Source organism: Bufo gargarizans, chromosome 4 (assembly GCF_014858855.1).
Source record: "Bufo gargarizans isolate SCDJY-AF-19 chromosome 4, ASM1485885v1, whole genome shotgun sequence".
Lineage (NCBI taxonomy): Eukaryota > Metazoa > Chordata > Amphibia > Anura > Bufonidae > Bufo > Bufo gargarizans.
The window spans coordinates 220,625,449-220,648,864 of NC_058083.1; the positions used below are offsets into that span (position 1 = coordinate 220,625,449).

At 42.1% G+C, this 23,416-nt stretch overlaps 1 protein-coding gene across 7 annotated transcripts in view; it reads left to right on the plus strand.

Annotated features, from left to right (window-relative positions):
- The window catches only part of MYOM2 (myomesin 2), a 419,263-nt gene that overhangs the window by 131,707 nt on the left and 264,140 nt on the right, over positions 1–23,416 (plus strand). For all 7 annotated transcript variants that reach the window (XM_044289251.1, XM_044289247.1, XM_044289250.1 and 4 more), the window contains 5 exons: positions 164–208; positions 3,917–4,053; positions 17,378–17,522; positions 18,406–18,465; positions 23,288–23,355. In XM_044289251.1, the coding sequence (XP_044145186.1) occupies positions 164–208; positions 3,917–4,053; positions 17,378–17,522; positions 18,406–18,465; positions 23,288–23,355 (455 nt within the window). The remainder of the gene's footprint in view (positions 1–163; positions 209–3,916; positions 4,054–17,377; positions 17,523–18,405; positions 18,466–23,287; positions 23,356–23,416) is intronic.

A 23,416-nucleotide genomic window follows, 5' to 3' on the forward strand; every position in this document is an offset into this window, starting at 1 on the left:
GACATCTGTGCATGATTCTCCTTTAAAAGATAAATTATTTATAGATCTATCTATCTATCTATCTATCTATCTATCTATCTGTAGAACCAGGCAGTACTCCAAATCTGTGTTATATACATTGTAATATAGTTATTTAACCTTCATTTGCATTTTTTATTTTTAGAACTTGAACATCTGATGACTCTAAGCCATGAAATCAGGAATCCAAGTAAGTGTACCATCGTAAGACAGGAGTTTTAGACCGTTGGTTATAAAGAGGTTCCAGCCTCTACATACTGTACCTTCAGCAGATCCTCCGTCACTTGTAAATGTAACACAGCTTCCGAGCTGTCTTACATTTAGAACATTTTCTATGCCTAGAACAGGAGTAGAAAATGATGACTGAGATGGGCCTGCTCACCCGCCCTCTTTCCCACCCATGCCATGCCCACTTTTTTAGATCTAACGTGAGTGGGGAGAAGTTGCAGATTGTGGCACAACTAGTTGTTCCACCATAATCTGTGCCTGTAATACACCTTATATAGGCGTATTTTAGCTTAATAAATGACCCCCCCCCCCCCCCTGTTCAGTTGTCTCCTTGTTCTGTTTCAGTCTCTATCTATGGAACAAATGCAAAGCTACTGTACACAAAATGCACAATACATTACATTGTTTGACTACATTGAAGAGAATGATCATACATGCCCTTCTGCCCTTGCCACTGCTTTTAATAAATTGTTGTGATAAAGTGATATATGTCAGGGTTCTCCATAAGAGAAATCATATAATAACATATGACTATGTCATGATATTTCCTCATAAAATGGCGGGGACCTGACATAGAAGCAGCCTGATGCCTGAACTTAATATAGATTTTTTTCCCAAGATTACTTCTGCATTAATATCTGCATTCCATCTGATTTTATGGTATACAGTGATATACATGATATACAGTGCGGAAATTCTTCAGACCTTTTCACTTTTTCACATTTTGTTTTGTTGCGTTTTGTACTAAAATAAAATAAAGTTTTCCCCCACCAGTCTGCACTCAGTACTCAAAAATGAGAATGTGATATCAGAATAATCAAAACCTTTGCTTTATTTATTGAAAAGGAAAGAAAATAATCTTGCATTAATATGAGTATTCAGTACTTAGATTAAGCACCTTTGGCAGTGGTTACAGCCTATAGTCTTCTTGGGTATGATGCCACAAGGTTTGCACACCTGGATTTGGGGATTTTCTGCCATTATTCTCTGCAGATCCTCTCAAGTTCTGTCAGGTTGAATGGGGTTCGTCAGTCAGCAGCCATTTTCAGCTCTCCCCAGAGATATTTTGTTTGTTTCAAGTTAGGGCTCTGGCTGGGCCTCTCAGATACATTCAAAGAGTTGCTCCTAAGCCACCCCATGTTTTCTTAGCTGTATGGTTAGGGTCATTCTCTTGTTGAAAGTTAAACATTCGGCACAGTCTGAGGTCCAGAGCACAATGGATCAGTTTTTCATTAAGAATATCTGTGTACTTTGCTCCATTCAGCTTTCCCTCAAACCTGGCCAATCTCCCTGTTAAGTCACTGAAAAATACTCCCACAGCAAGATGTTGCCACCACTATGCCTCACCGCATAGATTGTATTGGGCAGGTGATTAAAAATGCCTGTTTCCTCCAGACATGACACTTACCATTGAGGACAAAAAGTTAAATCTTGGTTTCATCAGAGAAGGTGCCTGAGAGGTGCATTTTTTTGCAAACTGTAGATGGGCTTTGATGAGTTTTTTTTTTTTTACTGGGAAAATACTTATTTCTGGCAACTCTTCCATAAAACCTATATTGGTGGAGCAGTGATGGCTGACCTTCTGTAAGTTTCTCCCATCTACACGCAGGATCTTTGGAGCTCAGCCAGATTTACCATTGGGTTCTTGGTCACCTCTCTTAATAAAGCTCTTCTCCCCCGATTACTTTGTTTTGTGGGGTGGCCAGCTAAAGGAAAAGCCCTGGTTGTTCCAAACATCTTCCGTTTAGGAACTATGGAGTCCTAAAGCTTTCAGTGGATCAGAATTTTTTGTATCCTTCTCCAGATCAGTGACTCCACACAATCCTGTATAGGAGCTCTACAGGCAATTCTTTCCACTTCATGGCTTGGTTTTTGCTCGGACATGCATTGTTAGCTGTGAAACATTATATAGACAGATGTGTATCTTTCCTAATCACCTGAATTTACCACAGGTGAACTCCAATCAAGGTCCCCAGAGATAAATTTCAAGTGTCATGTCAAGGGGTCTAAATTATGTCCATGCCTAATTTTAGTTTTTGATTTTTAATACATAAAAATAAAAATCTAAATTTATTTTTTCAATTTTCCATTAAGGGGAACAGAGTGCAGATTGATGTTTTTTTTTAAATATATTTTAGCACAAGGTCACAACATACCAAAAGTAAAAGGGTCTCAGGACATTCCTTATGCATTGTAGGTCAAGTCTTTATTAGCATCTGTGTTATTGAAAAAAGTTATCTAAGTTTAGTGGGTCTAATCCCCATTAGCTAAAGTGTTATTTAGAAGAATGTCAGACTTCATTTTGTGAAAGATATTTGCATTACAGCAATTTCAGGGACATACACGTGATGTTCACTTCTAGCTTATGTGATGCAATGTAGACCTGATATGGATGTGATTAACATCCAATTTTTGACAACTATCAGTCATCTCAATTATTAACAAACAAGGTAAAAATTAGGTAAAGTAACAAAACAATTTTATGTTTTAAACTCACCCTCAAAATGCACCAGAATATTTTAGGGGGATTTGTAATCACTTAGATATGCCCTAATAGCATAATCAGTTAAAAATCAATATACAATTTCACAGAAAATACCATATATTGCTAAAAATGGTTTTATGTAGAAACATCAATTGACAATAAAGAACGTTATGGCTGTTGGAATGTGTGTCCTGTCATTAAGGGGCTATAGAGCCCTTTTAAAGAGCACACAGTGGTGTTTATACATGGACTTGTCCGCAGTATGGACATGAATAGAATTTTATAAATTTGTGGGACCAACATACGGAACATGTGCTATCTGCCAATAGGTCCATGTGCTATCTGCCAAAAATGCAGATTGGACATGGATACAAAAACTATTAAGTGCATAAGCCTTAGAAAGAACTTGTCCCTAGTTAATTTGACTAATATTAATGGTGCTGAGGTGCAGTTTCAGCATAGAGCATGGACAGTTGTGGCACTATGTGGTGGAAAAGTCTGAAAGAGTCACAGTTTTGGCGCCTTCATTATACAAATGGTGGTGCTTCCCAGCAGTCAGACCCCCAGTAATTAGTAAGAGATAACATATCCTAGATACATGGAATTGCTCATCATAGCTAAAGGAGAGTTCAAGCAAAGACTTTTGAAAATACAATCTAACAAAAGTATGACACCATGTATTATCAGAGTATGTTAAGGTGAACCAGACATAGCCCATGCAGTGGCCCTGCTTCTGGAAAGGTAGTAGACCTTTTTATTTTGTAATACTGTGCCACTCTTTTAAGTCTACTTTCTAATTTTGGCATTCAGAGCACAAACTCTAATAAAAAAACATACCAGTTTGGTTTCTACAAGACATACTGAGAAAGTGGCAGATGCTGAGGGCTATCTGTCAGAATGTTATCCTTCAAATGTGGAATTTGTTCACCAGAAATAGCTTCACTTGGTTAATACTTTATGTTTAGCACCATTTAAGTGAAGAGGGCTGGAACAGCAGAAACAACCCAAGGGAAAGTAGCATGGTTTATGGAAAAAAGCAGGTCCTCTTTTCTTATTCATACCAGGTATTTAAGTGGATTCCATTTGGCCCAGATCAGGCATAATCCAAGTTTCAATGTTTGTAACTCTTATAATTTTGTTCTTATTGCTTCCTTGACTTCCATTGTGTATACATTTTACTTCTAGCTATTCCTCTGAAGTCAGAACTGGCCTATGAGATTTTGGATAAAGGCAAAGTACGCTTCTGGTTGGAAGCCCACAACTTATCTGCAGATGCAACCTTTAGGTTTGTTGTGAACGATTTGGAGATTAAAGATAGTGAGGTTTGTATGCTGGATATTTTCCTTAAGCGTTTCAATGTAGTGTTATAAAAAAAAAAAAGGATATGTTACCCTGGTACTTCTCAATATATCTTATTGCAATGGAATGGAATATAGGTCCCTCAAGAAGACTTATACCAATTGCTGTTCGATATAATAAGACAATTCAAACCACAGCTGCATAGCACTAGCAGAAAATGAATCTGGTCTTCTAAAATCCAATGTCTTGCTTCACAATATAAACCGTTAATATACAACAGTATCAACAAAAGATGATTGTGCTATTTCCTATTGCCGAAAGGAAGTGTTTAGGCATTTGGATATTGATCTGTCTAATAATCCACAGCTAATATTGATCCATTACATAATCTCTAAATATATTTGTGTTTTCCCTTAAGGAGGAGATAAAATTATTGTTTTCTCCTTCACTAGAACAATGTTTCTGTAACATGACGGCATGAGCTTTTTGATGGTTGGCTGAAAGTCTTATTTAGAGTTGAGCGAACACCTGGATGTTCGGGTTCGAGAAGTTCGGCCGAACATCCCGGAAATGTTCGGGTTCGGGATCCGAACCCGATCCGAACTTCGTCCCGAACCCGAACCCCATTGAAGTCAATGGGGACCCGAACTTTTCGGCACTAAAAAGGCTGTAAAACAGCCCAGGAAAGAGCTAGAGGGCTGCAAAAGGCAGCAACATGTAGGTAAATCCCCTGCAAACAAATGTGGATAGGGAAATGAATTAAAATAAAAATTAAATAAATAAAAATTAACCAAAATCAATTGGAGAGAGGTTCCATAGCAGAGAATCTGGCTTCCCGTCACCCACCACTGGAACAGTCCATTCTCAGATATTTAGGCCCCGGCACCCAGGCAGAGGAGAGAGGTCCCGTAACAGAGAATCTGTCTTCATGTCAGCAGAGAATTAGTCTGCATGTCATAGCAGAGAATGAGGCTTCACGTCAGCCACCACTGCAACAGTCCATTGGCATATATTTAGGCCCAGCACACACACAGGCAGAGGAGAGAGGTCCCGTAACAGAGAATCTGGCTTCATGTCAGCAGAGAATCAGTCTGCATGTCATAGCAGAGAATCAGGCTTCACGTCAGCCACCACTGCAACAGTCCATTGTCATAAATTTAGGCCCAGCACCCAGGCAGAGGAGAGAGGTCCCGTAACAGAGAATCTGGCTTCATGTCAGCAGAGAATCAGTCTTCATATCATAGCAGAGAATCAGGCTTCACGTCACCCACCACTGTAAGAGTCAATTTTCATAAATTTAGGCCCAGAACCCAGGCAGAGGAGAAAGGTCCCGTAACAGACAATCTGGCTTCATGTCAGCAGAGAATCAGTCTTCATATCATAGCAGAGAATCAGGCTTCACGTCACCCACCACTGTAAGAGTCAATTTTCATAAATTTAGGCCCAGAACCCAGGCAGAGGAGAAAGGTCCCGTAACAGACAATCTGGCTTCATGTCAGCAGAGAATCAGTCTTCATATCATAGCAGAGAATCAGGCTTCACGTCACCCACCACTGTAAGAGTCAATTTTCATAAATTTAGGCCCAGAACCCAGGCAGAGGAGAAAGGTCCCGTAACAGACAATCTGGCTTCATGTCAGCAGAGAATCAGTCTTCATATCATAGCAGAGAATCAGGCTTCACGTCACCCACCACTGTAAGAGTCAATTTTCATAAATTTAGGCCCAGAACCCAGGTAGAGGAGAAAGGTCCCGTAACAGACAATCTGGCTTCATGACAGCAGAGAATCAGTCTGCATGTCATAGCAGAGAATCAGGCTTCACGTCAGCCACCACTGCAACAGTCCATTGTCATAAATTTAGGCCCAGCACCCAGGCAGAGGAGAGAGGTCCCGTAACAGAGGATCTGGCTTCATGTCAGCAGAGAATCAGTCTGCATGTCATAGCAGAGAATGAGGCTTCACGTCAGCCACCACTGCAACAGTCCATTGGCATATATTTAGGCCCAGCACACACACAGGCAGAGGAGAGAGGTCCCGTAACAGACAATCTGGCTTCATGTCAGCAGAGAATTAGTCTGCATGTCATAGCAGAGAATGAGGCTTCACGTCACCCACCACTGCAACAGTCCATTGGCATATATTCAGGCCCAGCACCCAGGCAGAGGAGAGAGGTCCCGTAACAGAGGATCTGGCTTCATGTCAGCAGAGAATCAGTCTGCATGTCATAGCAGAGAATCAGGCTTCACGTCAGCCACCACTGCAACAGTCCATTGTCATAAATTTAGGCCCAGCACCCAGGCAGAGGAGAGAGGTCCCGTAACAGACAATCTGGCTTCATGTCAGCAGAGAATTAGTCTGCATGTCATAGCAGAGAATCAGGCTTCATGTCAGCCACCACTGCAACAGTCCATTGGCATATATTTAGGCCTAGCACACAGGCAGAGGAGAGGTTCATTCAACTTTGGGTAGCATCACAATATAATGGTAAAATGAAAATAAAAATAGGATTGAATGAGGAAGTGCCCTGGAGTCCAATAATATATGGTTATGGGGAGGTAGTTAATGTCTAATCTGGACAAGGGACGGACAGGTCCTGTGGGATCCATGCCTGGTTCATTTTTATGAACGTCAGCTTGTCCACATTGGCTGTAGACAGGCGGCTGCGTTTGTCTGTAATGACACCCCCTGCCGTGCTGAATACACGTTCAGACAAAACGCTGGCTGCCGGGCAGGCCAGCACCTCCAAGGCATAAAAGGCTAGCTCTGGCCACGTGGACAATTTAGAGACCCAGAAGTTGAATGGGGCCGAACCATCAGTCAGTACGTGGAGGGGTGTGCACACGTACTGTTCCACCATGTTAGTGAAATGTTGCCTCCTGCTAACACGTTGCGTATCAGGTGGTGGTGCAGTTAGCTGTGGCGTGTTGACAAAAGTTTTCCACATCTCTGCCATGCTAACCCTGCCCTCAGAGGAGCTGGCCGTGACACAGCTGCCTTGGCGACCTCTTGCTCCTCCTCTGCCTTGGCCTTGGGCTTCCACTTGTTCCCCTGTGACATTTGGGAATGCTCTCAGTAGCGCGTCTACCAACGTGCGCTTGTACTCGCGCATCTTCCTATCACGCTCCAGTGCAGGAAGTAAGGTGGGCACATTGTCTTTGTAGCGTGGATCCAGCAGGGTGGCAACCCAGTAGTCCGCACAGGTTAAAATGTGGGCAACTCTGCTGTCGTTGCGCAGGCACTGCAGCATGTAGTCGCTCATGTGTGCCAGGCTGCCCAGGGGTAAGGACAAGCTGTCCTCTGTGGGAGGCGTATCGTCATCGTCCTGCCTTTCCCCCCAGCCACGCACCAGTGATGGACCCGAGCTGCGTTGGGTGCCACCCCGCTGTGACCATGCTTCATCCTCATCCTCCTCCACCTCCTCCTCATCCTCGTCCTCCTCGTCCTCCAGTAGTGGGCCCTGGCTGGCCACATTTGTACCTGGCCTCTGCTGTTGCAAAAAACCTCCCTCTGAGTCACTTCGAAGAGACTGGCCTGAAAGTGCTAAAAATGACCCCTCTTCCTCATCCTCCTCCTCCTCCTCCTGGGCCACCTCCTGTTCCATCATCGCCCTAAGTGTTTTCTCAAGGAGACATAGAAGTGGTATTGTAACGCTGATAACGGTGTCATCGCCACTGGCCATGTTGGTGGAGTACTCGAAACAGCGCAACAGGGCACACAGGTCTCGCATGGAGGCCCAGTCATTGGTGGTGAAGTGGTGCTGTTCTGTAGTGCGACTGACCCGTGCGTGCTGCAGCTGAAACTCCACTATGGCCTGCTGCTGCTCGCACAGTCTGTCCAGCATGTGCAAGGTGGAGTTCCACCTGGTGGGCACGTCGCATATGAGGCGGTGAGCGGGAAGGCCGAAGTTACGCTGTAGCGCAGACAGGCGAGCAGCGGCAGGATGTGAACGCCGGAAGCGCGAACAGACGGCCCGCACTTTATGCAGCAGCTCTGACATGTCGGGGTAGTTGTGAATGAACTTCTGCACCACCAAATTCAGCACATGCGCCAAGCAAGGGATGTGCGTCAAATTGGCTAGTCCCAGAGCTGCAACGAGATTTCGCCCATTATCACACACCACCAGGCCGGGCTTGAGGCTCACCGGCAGCAACCACTCGTCGGTCTGTTGTTCAATACCCCGCCACAACTCCTGTGCGGTGTGGGGCCTGTCCCCCAAACATATGAGTTTCAGAATGGCCTGCTGACGTTTACCCCGGGCTGTGCTGAAGTTGGTGGTGAAGGTGTGTGGCTGACTGGATGAGCAGGTGGAAGAAGAGGAGGAGGAAGCCGAGAAGGAGGAGGTGGCAACAGGAGGCAAAGAATGTTGCCCTGCGATCCTTGGCGGCGGCAGGACGTGCGCCAAACAGCTCTCCGCCTGGGGCCCAGCTGCCACTACATTTACCCAGTGTGCAGTTAGGGAGATATAGCGTCCCTGGCCGTGCTTACTGGTCCACGTATCTGTGGTTAGGTGGACCTTGCTACAGATGGCGTTGCGCAGTGCACACTTGATTTTATCGGATACTTGGTTGTGCAGGGAAGGCACGGCTCTCTTGGAGAAGTAGTGCCGGCTGGGAACAACATACTGTGGGACAGCAAGCGACATGAGCTGTTTGAAGCTGTCTGTGTCCACCAGCCTAAATGACAGCATTTCATAGGCCAGTAGTTTAGAAATGCTGGCATTCAGGGCCAGGGATCGAGGGTGGCTAGGTGGGAATTTACGCTTTCTATCAAATGTTTGTGAGATGGAGAGCTGAACGCTGGCGTGTGACATGGTTGAGACGCTTGGTGACGGAGGTGGTGGTGGTGGTGTTGGTGGTACATCCCCTGTTTGCTGGGCGGCAGGTGCCAACGTTCCTCCAGAGGCGGAGGAAGAGGCCGAGGCGGCAGCAGCAGAATAGGCCGAGGCGGCAGCAGCAGAAGAGGTAGCAGGGGGAGCCTGAGTGACTTCCTTGGTTTTAAGGTGTTTACTCCACTGCAGTTCATGCTTTGCATGCAGGTGCCTGGTCATGCAGGTTGTGCTCAGGTTCAGAACGTTAATGCCTCGCTTCAGGCTCTGATGGCACAGCGTGCAAACCACTCGGGTCTTGTCGTCAGCACATTGTTTGAAGAAGTGCCATGCCAGGGAACTCCTTGAAGCTGCCTTTGGGGTGCTCGGTCCCAGATGGCGGCGGTCAGTAGCAGGCGGAGTCTCTTGGCGGCGGGTGTTCTGCTTTTGCCCACTGCTCCCTCTTTTGCTACGCTGTTGGCTCGGTCTCACCACTGCCTCTTCCTCCGAACTGTGAAAGTCAGTGGCACGACCTTCATTCCATGTGGGGTCTAGGACCTCATCGTCCCCTGCATCGTCTTCCACCCAGTCTTGATCCCTGACCTCCTGTTCAGTCTGCACACTGCAGAAAGACGCAGCAGTTGGCACCTGTGTTTCGTCATCATCAGAGACATGCTGAGGTGGTATTCCCATGTCCTCATCATCAGGAAACATAAGTGGTTGTGCGTCAGTGCATTCTATGTCTTTCACCGCTGGGGAAGGGCTAGGTGGATGCCCTTGGGAAACCCTGCCAGCGGAGTCTTCAAACAGCATAAGAGACTGCTGCATAACTTGAGGCTGAGACAGTTTCCCTGGTATGCATGGGGGTGATGTGACAGACTGATGGGGTTGGTTTTCAGGCGCCATCTGTGCGCTTTCTGCAGAAGACTGGGTGGGAGATAATGTGAACGTGCTGGATCCACTGTCGGCCACCCAATTGACTAATGCCTGTACCTGCTCAGGCCTTACCATCCTTAGAACGGCATTGGGCCCCACCATATATCGCTGTAAATTCTGGCGGCTACTGGGACCTGAGGTAGTTGGTACACTAGGACGTGTGGATGTGGCAGAACGGCCACGTCCTCTCCCAGCACCAGAGGGTCCACTAACACCACCACGACCATGTCCACGTCCGCGTCCCTTACTAGATGTTTTTCTCATTGTTATGGTTCACCACAACAACAAATATATTATTTGGCCCAATGTATTGTATTCAAATTCAGCGGGATATAAATTTGAGGCCTAGTATTTAGGCGCTGGGTGACCGGTATGGATTTAGTGACAGAATTAGACTTGGAAATGCACAGAAGCGTGTGTGTGAAGTTATTCTGAATGACCCAATGTGCACCTTGAATATTATATACCCTTTTTGGGATAGATTTCAAATAGCTCTGATATAGCAGGAACCACTAAATTATGAAATTGCTAAATTGGGAATTGTACTTCAACCCAGAACAAAAAATGTGCTTTGACGGGCACTAAATAACTTTCCCAGCTACAACAGGACAGCGGTAACGAGAGATTTAGAGGGATTTAAATTTGAGGCCTAGTATTTAGGCGCTGGGTGACAGGTATGGGTTTAGTGACAGAATTAGACTTGGAAATACACAGTAGCGGGTGTGTGTGAAGTTATTCTGAATGACCCAATGTGCACCTTCAATATTATATACCCTTTTTGGGATAGATTTCAAATAGCTCTGATATAGCAGGAACCACTAAATTATGAAATTGCTAAATTGGGAATTGTATTTCAACCCAGAACAAGAAATGTGCTTGAACGGACACTAAATAACTCGCCCAGCTACAGCACTAGGGACAGATTTAGCTGGATATAAATTTGAGGCCTAGTATTTAGGCGCTGGGTGACCGGTATGGATTTAGTGACAGAATTAGACTGGGATATGGCCAAAAAATAAACAGACTATTGCTGGTTAAATGCACTTGGTGTGACAGCTTCACCCTGATGTAGGCTTTAGCCAAAAAACAACCACACCATTGAGGGTTAAATGCACTTGGTGACAGGCGCAGCTTGCCCCTGATTTTGTATATGGCCAAAAAATGAACAGACTATTGCTGGTTAAATGCACTTGGTGTGACAGCTTCACCCTGATGTAGGCTTTAGCCAAAAAACAACCACACCATTGAGGGTTAAATGCACTTGGTGACAGGCGCAGCTTGCCCCTGATTTTGTATATGGCCAAAAAATGAACAGACTATTGCTGGTTAAATGCACTTGGTGTCACAGCTTCACCCTGATGTAGGCTTTAGCCAAAAAACAACCACACCATTGAGGGTTAAATGCACTTGGTGACAGGCGCAGCTTGCCCCTGATTTTGTATATGGCCAAAAAATGAACAGACTATTGCTGGTTAAATGCACTTGGTGTGACAGCTTCACCCTGATGTAGGCTTTAGCCAAAAAACAACCACACCATTGAGGGTTAAATGCACTTGGTCGCAGCTTGTGCTGGCGCACCACAATACACAAAATGGCCGCCGATCACCCCAGAAAAATGAGACTGACAAACGGTCTGTGCAGCCTAAAAACAGTGAGCAATTGAGGATCAGCAGCTCAATGATCCACAGCTGCAGATCGATCAGTTAATCAAGTCCTTTGGAGGAGTTAATCTGCCTAATCTCGCCCTACTGTCGCAGCCGCAACCTCTCCCTACGCTAATCAGAGCAGAGTGACGGGCGGCGCTATGTGACTCCAGCTTAAATAGAGGCTGGGTCACATGGTGCTCTGGCCAATCACAGCCATGCCAATAGTAGGCATGGCTGTGATGGCCTCTTGGGGCAAGTAGTATGACGCTTGTTGATTGGCTGCTTTGCAGCCTTTCAAAAAGCGCCAAGAAAGCGTCACAAAAGCGCCAAGAAAGCGACGAACACCGAACCCGAACCCGGACTTTTACGAAAATGTCCGGGTTCGGGTCCGTGTCACGGACACCCCAAAATTCGGTACGAACCCGAACTATACAGTTCGAGTTCGCTCATCCCTAGTCTTATTGTGTTCCATAATAGATAAAAGACTTTCCAATTATTGCTGATTATTGTCAGTAAGAGTGACAGAACTAATGGTATAATACATTTTATAAGCTCCCATAACCTAATAATAATAAATGAGTCAGGGATGCATGTACTACATTTGTTATTAAGCCATTATTAGGGCAAATAATCAATGCTTATGTAGAAATAGCCATCAATAGCATATAGATTGCTGCAATAAGGATTTGCACAGTTTTACTAAAAACTGGGTTCTGTAAAACTAGATTAAAATTGAATATTTGTTCCAAAAGTCCAGTCTGGCAAATACTTGTTTAAACGAGTTGGCTAGTTTACAAAACCTGTGATCTAATATATCAGTAGGTCCTTTATAGACAGGGGTCTCCATTCAGGACAATCAATATTATCAAAAATGTGCAGAGAACTTCTGCAGTGTGGAACCTTACGTGCATTACACAGACAGCCTATTGAATTTAATCACAGATGTGTAAAATAATTAGTTTCTCCTGTGGTGGAGCTGCAGGAACTGTGACTATTTGCTGACAGGTTACATCACAGGATACAATTAATTTTTGGAGGGCCTCAGCAGTGGGACATGCTATGATTGTTGTTTTTTTTTGGGGGGGGGGGCAGAAACTGAAAGGAGTAAATGGTGATACTTATCAAAACGTAACTTTTAATCAGTCAGGTTAATAATAGTCCCTTAAGGTGTGTGTCAAAACAAAAACAATATTTGGCTGCTCAGAGCACTCGATAAAACTCTAGCATAGAGGTGCACAGTGTCACCAAAAGAATAATAACCTACCAGATAATACGGTTCTTCCGGACATGTAGGACTATCGGTTATTATTCTTTTGGTCACACCGTGCATCTTTATGCTAGAGTTTTATCGAGTGCTCTGAGCAGCCGAATATTGTTTATTTTGACACACACCTTAAGGGACTATTATTAACCTGACTGATTAAAAGTTACATTTTAATAAGTATCACCAGTTTCTGTGACCCGTGGTGACGACATTATTAATTATCTACTGTTCTTTTTGTTTTATTTTTGGGGGAGCTTTCTAAGAGCTGATTCAGAAGCCATTGCTTGGTCCAGGAAACATTGTCCATGTGTTGGCTGCATCTCCAAGACTGATCGTTGCTCCCCTGATCCAATCTAACTATAGTTGTATGATGTAGTTAATGCCAGATTACAAGTCTAATGTACTGTGCTCACATAATGATATGAGTACAATACAACAGATCTGTTAACTGATAGAAACTAACTATTTCATAAAACACTATTATGCAGCCAGTTTAGGTTAGGGGAGCCATGGTCGGTCCGGGGCATAGGACTTCACACAGACAGTTGTGTCCATCAGATCTGAGCGCCGACTCATTGCCATTGGCGCTCAGTTCCCCCCTGCTCGTTGTCTAGGTTATGCCATGCTGAGGAGGCGTGAGCGGCCGGGTCCTCCCTGCCCCCTTGTTACTATGGAGACGAGGACGCTAGCTGCATCCTTGCTTCTCCATAGGGATAGGATGCCGGCAGTGCTGAGGGAGAGAGCACGTCGCCATCTCCCTGTTGCAGTACCCCCCCTTCCATGAGGGTCCATTGGACCCATAATCACTTCCATCGGTTTTTCCGGGTGAGCAAAATAGAATCTCCTCACCAACCTCATAGCATGCATTATACTCGCTGGCACCCAAGAACTCTTTTCAGGACAAAAACCCTTCCAGTGAACTACATATTGCAAAGAATTACGAACTTTCCTCACATCAAGGATTCTAGAACCCTTATATTCTAGTTGACTGGCAACCTCCACTGGCGGTGGAGATTTCTGCGCAGGAGACATGGGCGACACATACTTTTTGAGTAGAGCTTTGTGCAAAACATTATAAATGCGAAAGGAGTCAGGTAACAGTAACTTAAAAGACACAGGGTTAATGATGTCAATAATCTCATAAGGGCCAATTAATTGAGGTGCAAATTTACCCAAAGGTATCTAAAGATCCAAATTCTTGGTATATAAACACACCTTGTCTCACACACCCAAACTACACCCCTCTAGAGAACCCTTTTTCAGCATTAATCTTTTAAAACCTCCTGGGCTTTTTTCAGTTTCGTCTGAACCTAGGCCCAGACTGTGCACAGTTCTTTAACTACCAAATCAGCTTCAGGAGTCTGAGAGGAAGACCGTGAAAATGAGCTAAATCGCTAATGATATCCAAGATTACAAAAGAAGGGAGACATACCAGTAGACGAGTTCACTTGATTATTAATGGCGAATTCAGCCAAGGACAAATGTTTTACCCAAAGATGTTGGTTGTCGGAGACGTAACACCTCAAATACTGTTCCAGAGACTGGTTTAAACGTTCAGTTTGACCGTTGGTTTCAGGATGAAAGGCTGAAGAAAAAGACAGAGAAATATTAAATTTATGACAAAAGACCCTCCCAAATTTTTAGACGAATTGAATACCTCTATCTGAAACCACATTCTCCGGAATTCCGTGTAGACGCATTACCTGGTCCATGAAAAGAGAAGCTAAAGTTTAAGCATTGGGCAATTTTGACAGAGGAATGAAATGAACCATTTTGCTAAAGCTGCCAACGACTACCCACACAAACAACTTACCCTCTGAAACCGGTAGGTCGTTAATAAAATCCATGGAAATATGGGACCAAGGTCTACTAGGGATAGGCAGCAGTTGCAACTCACCGACCGGACGGAACCTAGGAGTCTTGGACCTGGCACAAACCTCACTAGAGGACACATATGACTTGATATCTCTAGACAAGGTGGGCCACCAGTAAAACCTCGAAACTAGTTCTTTGGTGGCATTAATGCCAGGATGCCCACTAAAAACTGAATTGTGGCACTCACCTAATAGTCGGAGACGCAAATGACCAGGGACAAACAAATTATCTTTAGGGAATTGTAACGGAGCCAAGTGTTGTCCCGCAGTAATCTCTGTCATCAAATTGGAAGAGACCGCAGCCACATTGATACATGCCGGAAAAATAGGTTCTGGTGGAGTATCAGGAGACTGAAAGGCACAAAAACTCTGGGATAGGACATCAACTTTGACATTTTTACTTCCTGGCCTGAAAGTAATGCAAAAGTTAAAGCGTGTTAAGAACAATGCCCATCTAGCCTGTCTGGGATTCAAATGTTTAGCAGGTTCCAAAAACATTATATTCTTATGATCAGTAAGCACCGTCACACAATGTTGAGCCCCCTCCAAAAAATTACGCCATTCCTCAAATGCCCATTTAATAGCAAGCAACTCTCGATTACCAATATCTTCATTTCTCTCAGTAGAAGAGAACTTACGAGAAAAGAAAGCACAAGGCCTCAGGTTTGTGAGAGTTGATGACCCTTGGGATAGTACTGCCCCTACTCCATCCTCAGAGGCATCAACCTCAACCACAAAAGGCCTCTCTTGATCTAATTGAACAAACACTGGGGCATTAACAAAACATCTCTTGAGTGTTTCAAATGCTTCTATGGCCTCAGGCAACCAATTGACTAGATCCGCACCCTTCTTGGTTAGGTCAGTGAGAGGCTTTGCAATAATAGAAACATTTTTAATAAACTTCTGGTAATAATTAGAAAGCCCCAGAAAGCGTTGTATATCCCAAAAATGAAATTTCCTGAGCTCCAAATATACACTTCTCACCTTTTGCGAATAATCGGTTCTCTCGAGAACCTTCAGTACCTGTCTAGTGTGAATAACGTGAGAATCCCTGTCAGATGAATAAATCAGAATATCATCAAAATAAAAAATCACAAATTTTCCAATAAATTGCCTAAAAATGTCATTGACAAAATTTTTGAAAACTGTCTGAGCATTACTTAAACCAGGCACACTCAACCTGCAGCCCTCCAGCTGTTGCAAAACTACAACTCCCAGCATTCTCGGACAGCCTACAGCTATCAACCTACAGCAGGGCATTGTGGGAGTTGTATTTTTACAACAGCTGGAGGGCCGCAGGTTGAGCATCCCTGACTTAAACCAAACGGCATCACCAAATATTCATAATGACCCTCAGGGATATTAATTTGAATAATATTAAAGGCCCCCCTGAGATCAAGTTTAGTGAACCAGTGAGCTCCAAGAACGTGATTAAACGGGTCTGGGATTAGAGGCAGAGTACTGGTTCTTAACAGTAATCTTATTTAACTCTCTATAATCAATACATGGTCTTATTCGACCATGCTTTTTTCCAACAAAGAAAGACCCCGTCCCCATAGGAGACATCTTTTTGTAAACTCTCCTTCAAGTAATCCCTCATAGACTTCCATTCCGGACCTGACAAATCATGAATAAGACCCCTAGAAGTGCAAAGTTTCCCAGGCTGGGAAAGTACCACAGCAAGAACAACTAGAAGTCGATATCAAGAGCCAGGAGGTAACACAGGCACAAAGGGTTAATACAAAATCTATGTCAATACAAGCCGAGGTCAGGATCCAAGAGATCGCATCAGTACAAGGGATAACACCAGGTCAAGGTCAAATCAAGCCGAAGTCAAACAAACGAGGTCACACATGCAGAGAACACTAGTGAGGTAATAAGACCAATCACAGGCAACCTATGGCCAGCAGGTTACCTGTTTAAATAGGTCTAATTGATGGGTCACGTGACGCGGGCAACATCACGTGACCCATCAATTAGACCCATGTCCATCAGATCTAAGCACCTGAGCGCCGACTCAATGCCATCGATGCTCAGTTCCACCTGCTCGTTGTCTAGGGGATGAAGGACGCCAGCCACGCTATTATATGTTGTCTCATTTTGGAGAAAAAATACATCTAATCCATATACAAATGAACAGTTAAGAGGGCAGACTAAAACCACTCTTGCTATCCCTCTCCTTCATGATTGACAGGGCCAGGTTCTTGCATAGTCACCTTGCCTGGCCCTGTCAATCAAGAAGGAGAGGGAGGAGCTGGCAGAGAAAGGAGAACGAACAAGAGTGCACAGAGCGAATTGGATCTGCCCTCTGTGCACTTTACTGTTCATTTTCATATGGATTTAAAGTTCTTTTTCGCTAGCATATGTGAAATAAAGTGAAATGAGTCATTACATTTATCTCAGTAACCTTACAATGCATTAGGCCTGGTTCTTAGTGAATTCCCTGGTGACAGATTCCGTCTAATGTGCCTGCCTTTTTTTCACATAACTTGAAACAGAGAGCATGCTTGTCACCTTTTTTAAAGGTGTCATCTCTTTATTCTTATATACCCATTGTTTAAAGGCATTGTACAGTATTACCAAAATGTGGCTTTTTTCTTCCAAAAATTGTGCCAAACCCAAGGCCGCATTTATTTCAATGGAGCTGAGCTGTAATACCAGACACAACCCAAGGACATGTATGGTGTTTTTTCTGGAATCCTGTACAACCATGTAAACTCAATTGATAGACTCTAAGGGAAATTGAATGACGATAGTTACCTGGCAATATATTTTTTGCGCTATATGGTTGGAAGATAAATTCTAATGTTTCACCTTTTGCAGAACCATCGTATAAAGTTAGATAGATCTACTGGCATTATTGAGATGGTAATGGACAGATTTACAGTAGAAAATGAGGGTACCTATACAGTACAACTCCAGGATGGCAAAGCCAAGAACCAGTCTTCATTAGTTCTCATTGGAGATGGTAAGTGATTTGCACTTACATGAAGTTGTCCCTAGCTATTATCTAAATCTGACACTCTCTGACATGTTATCAATTTATGGATTCTATGGGTAGGAATTTAAAATATAAAGGAAGCATTTTCGACTTCTCCGTCCTGCTGGATCTACTTCTGGCTTTGGCTGAAAAAACAGCAGGAAAATCTGCCTCAAAACTTACTCCAAAACACTCTGTGTGCAGCTACTCTGCCCTTCATTGTCTTTGAGTTGAAATATTCATGCCACAATGAGCAGTGCATGAAAGTAACACATTGTTTTCTTACAAACTTACTTTGCTCAAATGAACAGTAACTTGTAGATTTCATACTATGGGGCACATTTATCAAGACCGGCACTTAAGACGTCGGTCTTAATAAAGGCCCATAGCTGGTGGTTGTTCCGCAGAAGTTATGAAGAGGTGCCGGTCTATACATAACTTCGGTGTATCCAGCACTAGTTCTAAATGTAAGTCAGCTTCCAAGCTGTTTTACATTTAGACAATTTTCTACGCCTAAAACAATTGTATAAAATTATAAATAAGACAGGCCTGCCAGGCCATCCCCTTCCCCGACCACACAATTTTAGACCTCAAGGGAGCCTGGCAAAGTCATATCTGCACCTAAATTACTCCTAATTTAGGCGGATTTCAGTATAGTAACTGACCCCCTATATATTTTTTACTGTATACAATTGTGTAGCAAATTCAAATCTCAGTGTCTCTATTGATGGTCTTGTATGCATAACCTTTAACTATTTCCGATTGGTTATTCATTTTATTTATTTTCCTAAAAATATTACAAATTTCTACAGTACGTATTAATTCTAAAATCAGTCTTTATGATACACTGTGTCACTACTTGTTTTTGCAGCATTCAAGGCACTACTGGCTGAAGCTGAATTTCAGAGAAAGGAATATATCAGGAAACAAGGTATGGTGTAGTAAGGCACAAAGGACTAATATTTAAGATAAACCACTGCCAAACATAATGTTAATGCAACATGTAAGCAGCGTACCAGCATTTTCCCCTCATATAACGTCTGCCAAGTTTGCCAACAGGTCGCACACCATTTTGCTCAGCCCGACATTAGGTAATCAACACAAGCTTGGGACTAGCGTTCTTCATAAATAATTAATGCTCTGCGCAACTTTAAAGCTTCACCCACTTTTCACAACACATACATATTTCAGACCAAATGCTGTAATTTTCAATCTATTCACACCTAAACCAAAAAACTGGATACATCTTTCTGTTTGTATTTATAAAATTAATTTTCAAATAAATTCACACGGTATTATAAATCTTAATAAAATATGAATGGATTCTGAGCAGCAAATAATCTTCCTTTAAGAGTTGTGAGGGTTAAATTGTTATCCATGTTATACCTGCTATAAAGAAGCAGGTTCATTACCATGGTACAGCTGGCAGTAAATTGCAAAAAATTATCCTATAAATTTTGTATTCAATAATTGCAGAAATTCATCATTTAAAATGGAATTTGAACACACACCATTAGACTTAACGTAAAGTGGAAAAGTAGTGTCTATTCATTCCTTTTGCAAATAGCTCAGATGAAAGTATTTTCTACAATCTCATCGTATCAAGCCTTTTAAAATTATTTGCTTGCCGTTTTATAGGATATAATTATTCACACATTTCGTATATTTAATATAACATAGTTGATCATTTTAATGTGATGCTGTTACCGTGCAAAATGTTACCTTGCTAGTGGCTGTAAAACATTATCAATGAAAATCTTTTGGCATAAGTGGGTTGTCAAGGAGTAGAAAAAAAAATCTCCAGCTTTTCCAGTAGCGGTAATGTGTCAGCTCATGGAATGAGCCTAGTATTGCAGTTCAGATACATTCAGTTTAAGGACTCTTTCACACTACCGTATGGCTATTTCAGTGTTTTGCGGTCCATTTTTCACGGATCCGTTGTTCCGTTTTTTGTTTCCGTTGTGTTTCCATTGTGTTTCCGTTCCGTTTTTCCATATGGCATATACAGTATACAGTAATTACATAGAACAAATTGGGCTGGGCATAACATTTTCAATAGATGGTTCCACAAAAAACGGAATGGATACGGAAGACATACGGATGCATTTTTTGCAGACCCATTGACTTTAATGGAGCCACGGAACGTGATTTGCGGCCAAATATAGGACATGTTCTATCTTTGCATGGAACAGAGATACGAAAACACGGAAACAGAATGCATACGGAGTACATTCAGTTTTTTCGCGGACCCATTGAAATGAATGGTTCCATATACGGACCGTATACGGAACGCAAAAAACGGCCCACAAAACGGAAAAAAATGGTAGTGTGAAAGAGGCCTAATGGGAATCAACTGCTATAACTGACACAGACTACACATAGGAAAAACAACTGACCCCTTTCTCTGCTCTCATACTAAAAAAAAACTAACCTCAAATAGTGAACTATGCATGGGTCCATTTTTATTGGACACAAAGATCACTACCACTATATGTAGGGCTATAATAAGGGTTACAAGAGTCAGAATAGTCCATCTACTGGGGGGCTCCCACTAAGATGAGGCCCTCCTCCACCACATACTGGGAGAAATTTAGTAAGACTCAGTGTCATGCACAACCTCAGAGTATACATTACCAGGAGGAGTTTTCAGTTCAGCATGTACCATACCATGGATATAATATCTCTACATTGCACTCATCTGCTACTTACTTATAGACCTATATAGGCATAACCATAAATTTAATATTCCAATGAAAATAATAATAAAAGATTCCACGGCACTCCCAAGGTTGTGAATCAAGAGTATTGTTCTTTAATCATCAATGTGACATTTCAGTCCTCTTATTGGTGCTGCTTGCGGACTGAAACGCTGCATTGGTGATTAAAGAACAATACTCTTGATTCACAACATTGTGAGTGCCATGGAATTTTTTATTATTATATAAATTAGTATATATACATACACACACTCCTCAACATTGCAATTGCAACACAAAAAAGGACAAAGAATAAAGTTTTGCAAATCAAGTTGGTTTTTGCTGTTTGAAACTTAAAAAATCGGATCAAGTTCTGTGGGATGATCGTGGGATGTTTACAATTCATCAGCCTGCCAGGTTTCCCCACTTGTTAATAGCTGAGGGGGACAGAATCCTTGGTTTATCACTCTGGAAGACTACTACATGCCTAGATCAAGATGTCAGCACTGTTCAATGTTGTGTGTTTCATTGGTTGGGAGAACAACCAAAAATTGGAATGACAGCAAGAGATTCACAGAGGAGAACCTCTGCACAGATGGATTGTCTGATAACATGAATGGGGCATAGTGTACTGAAAGTAAAATTGCAGATCACATCCCAAGCCTAGGGCGGCAAACAGTGTCTACACCATACCTCAGAAGACATTTGCACAACATAGGGCTACGAGCCAGACATCCAGTATCCCATTATCTTCATGCCCCTGCTCTCATAGACTATCATGATACGCAGCAAGATGGCAATGGAGACTGGTATGGAGGTCTATCCTCTTCAGTGATGAATCCCACTTTTGTCAGATGCAGTGATAGCCAGGAATTGGTCTGGAGATGAACTAGGCAATGCCATGAATATGCTTTCAAAAGAAAACCTCACTCAGGTCCTATTCCCAGGATTATGGTGTGGGGTGGCAAAATGATGGTAGTCAGATCTCTCTAGTCTTCATTTCAGGTACACTAACAGCTCAGGTGTTACATTGATTTGGAGCCAGTGGTATGGCCGTTTTTCCAAAGTGTCCTAAGAGCTATTTTTCACCAGGTCACATGTTGCTTGTGCTACTCTGAGCAGCTTGCATGGCCAAAATGTGCTACCATGGTCTGCAACATTTCAGGACTGGTCTCCATCGAGTACATCTGGGATGTCATTGGTTGACAATTGCAAAGGGAGCTGGCAGTTGCGCATCTTGATGATTTGTGTGCCCAAGTGCATTTAGCATGGAAGAACATTCCTCAGACAACTGTAAATAACCTCATTGGTAGCATACCAAGGCGTGTAAGTGCATGTAATTCTGTACATGACGTTCTTACTCAGTACTGAATAAATTAGGTTGTTTTGAAAATGTTGTTTCCATTTTTTGATCTTGTGCATATCATTAACATGTCTATCGATGCAGTGACTTCCATAATGCTATGACTTTTCAGTCTTGGTGATGCAATTTCACTGTTGAGTAGTGTATATAGTGATATGTGTGTGTGAGAGATAAGTTACAGAGAGAAGGGCATGCTGAATCAGTGCCCCAGGTGATAGGATACTTTACCTTAATTTACCTTAGTATGTGTAATACTATGTAAACTATATGCACACCGAGAAAAACATAAAGCAAACAATAACTATTGTGCATTTATTTTCATAAGAAACAGACTTTTCTGAAAAAGGGTACATAACATACTTTTATTTACTAGAGAATGATTATTTCTATTTCATATTATGCTGATGTCCTTAGAGAAAAGTTTTATCTTTCATTTAAAATTAAATCTCTTTCATCATGCATGACTTCTTTATTCTCACATTGAGTATACAGTAAGTCTTTATTTGCAGTACTCAGCGGTCACTATTGCTATCTACACTGTAATGATGTATTTCTCAAGATTATTCCCTCAGCTCTTATCACTAATTGTAGAATACAATTGATGCAATGTATCCTTAGGATATATGTGAATGTGTCTTCATTAGTGATGAGCGGCAGGGGTCATATTCGAATTCGCGATATTTCGCGAATATTTTTTAGAATATTCGTCGAATATTCGAAAATTAGAAAATTCGCGATTTTTTTTCTTGCAAAAAAATCGGCAAAGTAATGATTGTGTAATATGCGAATTTTCATAATTTCGAATTTTCGGATTCGAATTTTTATTGCGAATTTTTTTAACTTACAACTATTAGACAAAGAAGATTATAGCACTATATTAGCTAAATTGCTCTATATTCGATTTTTCGAATATTCGCTATATTGCTATAACAGTTTTTTCGAATATTCGTAATTATAGCAATATAGCGAATATTCGAAAAAACGAATATAGAGCAATTTAGCTAATATAGTGCTATAATCTTTTTTTTATAGTTGTAATTTTTTTCCAATCTGAACTTCAGATGAGAAAAAAATTACAACTATTAGACAAAGAAGATTATAGCACTATATTAGCTAAATTGCTCTATATTCGTTTTTTCCGAATATTCACTATATTGCTATAACTTCGTTTTTCGAATATTTGTAATATTCTAAAACAAGAATATAGCACTAATATAGCGAATATTCGAAAAAAACGAATATAGAGCAATTTAGCTAATATAGTGCTATAATCTTCTTTGTCTAAAAGTTGAAAAATTCGCAATAAAAATTCGAATCCGAAAATTTGAATTACGAAAATTCGCATATTACACAATCATTACCTTGCCGATTTTTTTCAAGAAAAAAAAATCGCGCATTTTCGAATATGACCCCTGCCGCTCATCACTACTCCTAAAGTCAAGTATATTGCAGCCTTCTTATTGGCCCACAAGCTAGAAGCAGGAAGGGATCATGTGTACTGATTTAAAAAAAAAAATAAAAATAGGAAAAAATCAAATCGGGAAAAAAATCGAATATTCGAAATTCCGAATATATATAACTATATTCGAAATATTCGCGAATTTTCGAAGTACCTATATTCGCGATAAAAATTCGAAATTCGAATATTCGTGATCAACACTAGTCTTCATTAGATATATTTGTATAATCCACAGGTCCTCATTTTCTGGAATATTTGTATTGGGAGGTCACAGAGGAATGTGAAGTATTGCTTGTTTGCAAGGTCTGTATCCATTAAATTATTTTCTACCAGGGAAATTGTATCTCTAAGCTTCTTCAACGAG